This window comes from Austrofundulus limnaeus, unplaced genomic scaffold, assembly GCF_001266775.1.
Source record: "Austrofundulus limnaeus strain Quisiro unplaced genomic scaffold, Austrofundulus_limnaeus-1.0 Scaffold334, whole genome shotgun sequence".
Lineage (NCBI taxonomy): Eukaryota > Metazoa > Chordata > Actinopteri > Cyprinodontiformes > Rivulidae > Austrofundulus > Austrofundulus limnaeus.
Genome location: NW_013952736.1, coordinates 163,554 through 164,946, shown reverse-complemented (window position 1 = coordinate 164,946; position 1,393 = coordinate 163,554). Strand labels below are relative to the sequence as shown.

Here is a 1,393-nt window from a genome sequence, read left to right as displayed (position 1 = left end):
TTTTCAGGACCCCACCTTGATGTTTTGGGACCCCACATTGGGTCCCGACCCCAACTTTGGGAAACACTGGCCTAAATACCACAATTAATCGTGATTAATTTTTTTGGCAATATTGCCCAAMCCTACCCTGTGTGCTTTTATTCAGCAGGACCAACAAACTTTTCCAGCRTGTTCCCCCTCACAGATGGAGCCAAATCAGTCTTAACAGCCAACTGTGATTTACCCTCTTTCAGTGTTTGTTCTCGATGATCTGTCCTTCGTTACTGCTCCTCCTCCAATAAGATATTTATTCTCTGCCATAGCTCCTCTTTAAATAACGTTTTAAGAAGCTGGATTGTTTTGTTTTGTTTTTATGTTATCACCTGCTTTTTGATGGTTGAAATTGTGATGCACGAGATGGTTAAAGTAAAGGAAGAGGTGTTGGCTTACAACTATTGATCTGGCGTTTTCCAGAAAAGCACAAAGCACAGTGACGCCTGAGGACGGGAGTGCTCGTAAGTCAAATCTCAAATGGGAAGCGTCTTGGCCTGAAGTGCACAGATGAGTCATGGGAATTATGAACAAAGGAAATGCATTGCCGTCTGTTTTACTTTGCCTTTCATCTTTCTTTTGTAACTGTCTTGTTGAGATCTTTGTACTTTTTTGTTTTATAGGTCTGAGTCAGGAAAAGGTAACCGCCTTTGCTAAGCGGCTGCGGTCCGAGCCAAGGTACCTGTTGGCCCAGAATGTTTCCACCTGCATCGACCCGTTGGAGGTTTGTCTGCACCGACAGACCGTCCAGGATACTGTGCACATCTTCCAGCACTCCATCCCCACAGAGGGCAAGCCTATCACTAACCAGAAAAACTCAGGTGGGACATGATCGAATTCATGAAAACGCACTTAGAGGAAATGATTATGTGGGTCAACATGATATGTTCTTGGAGCACCGCTCCACAGCTTCTGGACCTCCACCTGTATGCCGTCTCATCCTCTTCTGTATTAAGTCCTGCCACTGTGGGGTCTGTAAATTTATTAGCCGTGTTAATAGAGAGGAACATAAATATACAGGGCGTACAGGAAAGGACTGTGCAGAGCGTCACGGTGGGGGGAGCACAGGGAGCCCACCTTCACGGCTGGTCGGCGGTCTGAGAGAACGTTGGTGTTCCAGACAGACGTGCGAGGGGGAAAGTTCAGGTCTATAAGCTTTTCATAAAGTAATGAAACACATCCCGACTGAGATCCCAGAATACTCCAAATGATTCATGGCTGCGTGGAGGGCAGTCGTGATGGCATCTTTCATAACGGGTGGGCATCACAATCTGACTGTAGGCTCTTATAAAGAGCCTGACAGGAACTTTCCATATCTGTTTAATTCAAAACATTACTTTATCACTTTAAAACTTAGCTGACC

The 1,393-nt window shown here is 45.4% G+C and overlaps 1 protein-coding gene across 1 annotated transcript in view; it reads left to right on the top strand.

Annotated features, from left to right (window-relative positions):
• The window catches only part of blmh (bleomycin hydrolase), a 36,890-nt gene that overhangs the window by 2,238 nt on the left and 33,259 nt on the right, over positions 1–1,393 (top strand). Inside the window, exon 2 of the mRNA XM_014022532.1 lies at positions 654–851. Coding sequence (XP_013877986.1) covers positions 654–851 — 198 coding nt within the window. The remainder of the gene's footprint in view (positions 1–653; positions 852–1,393) is intronic.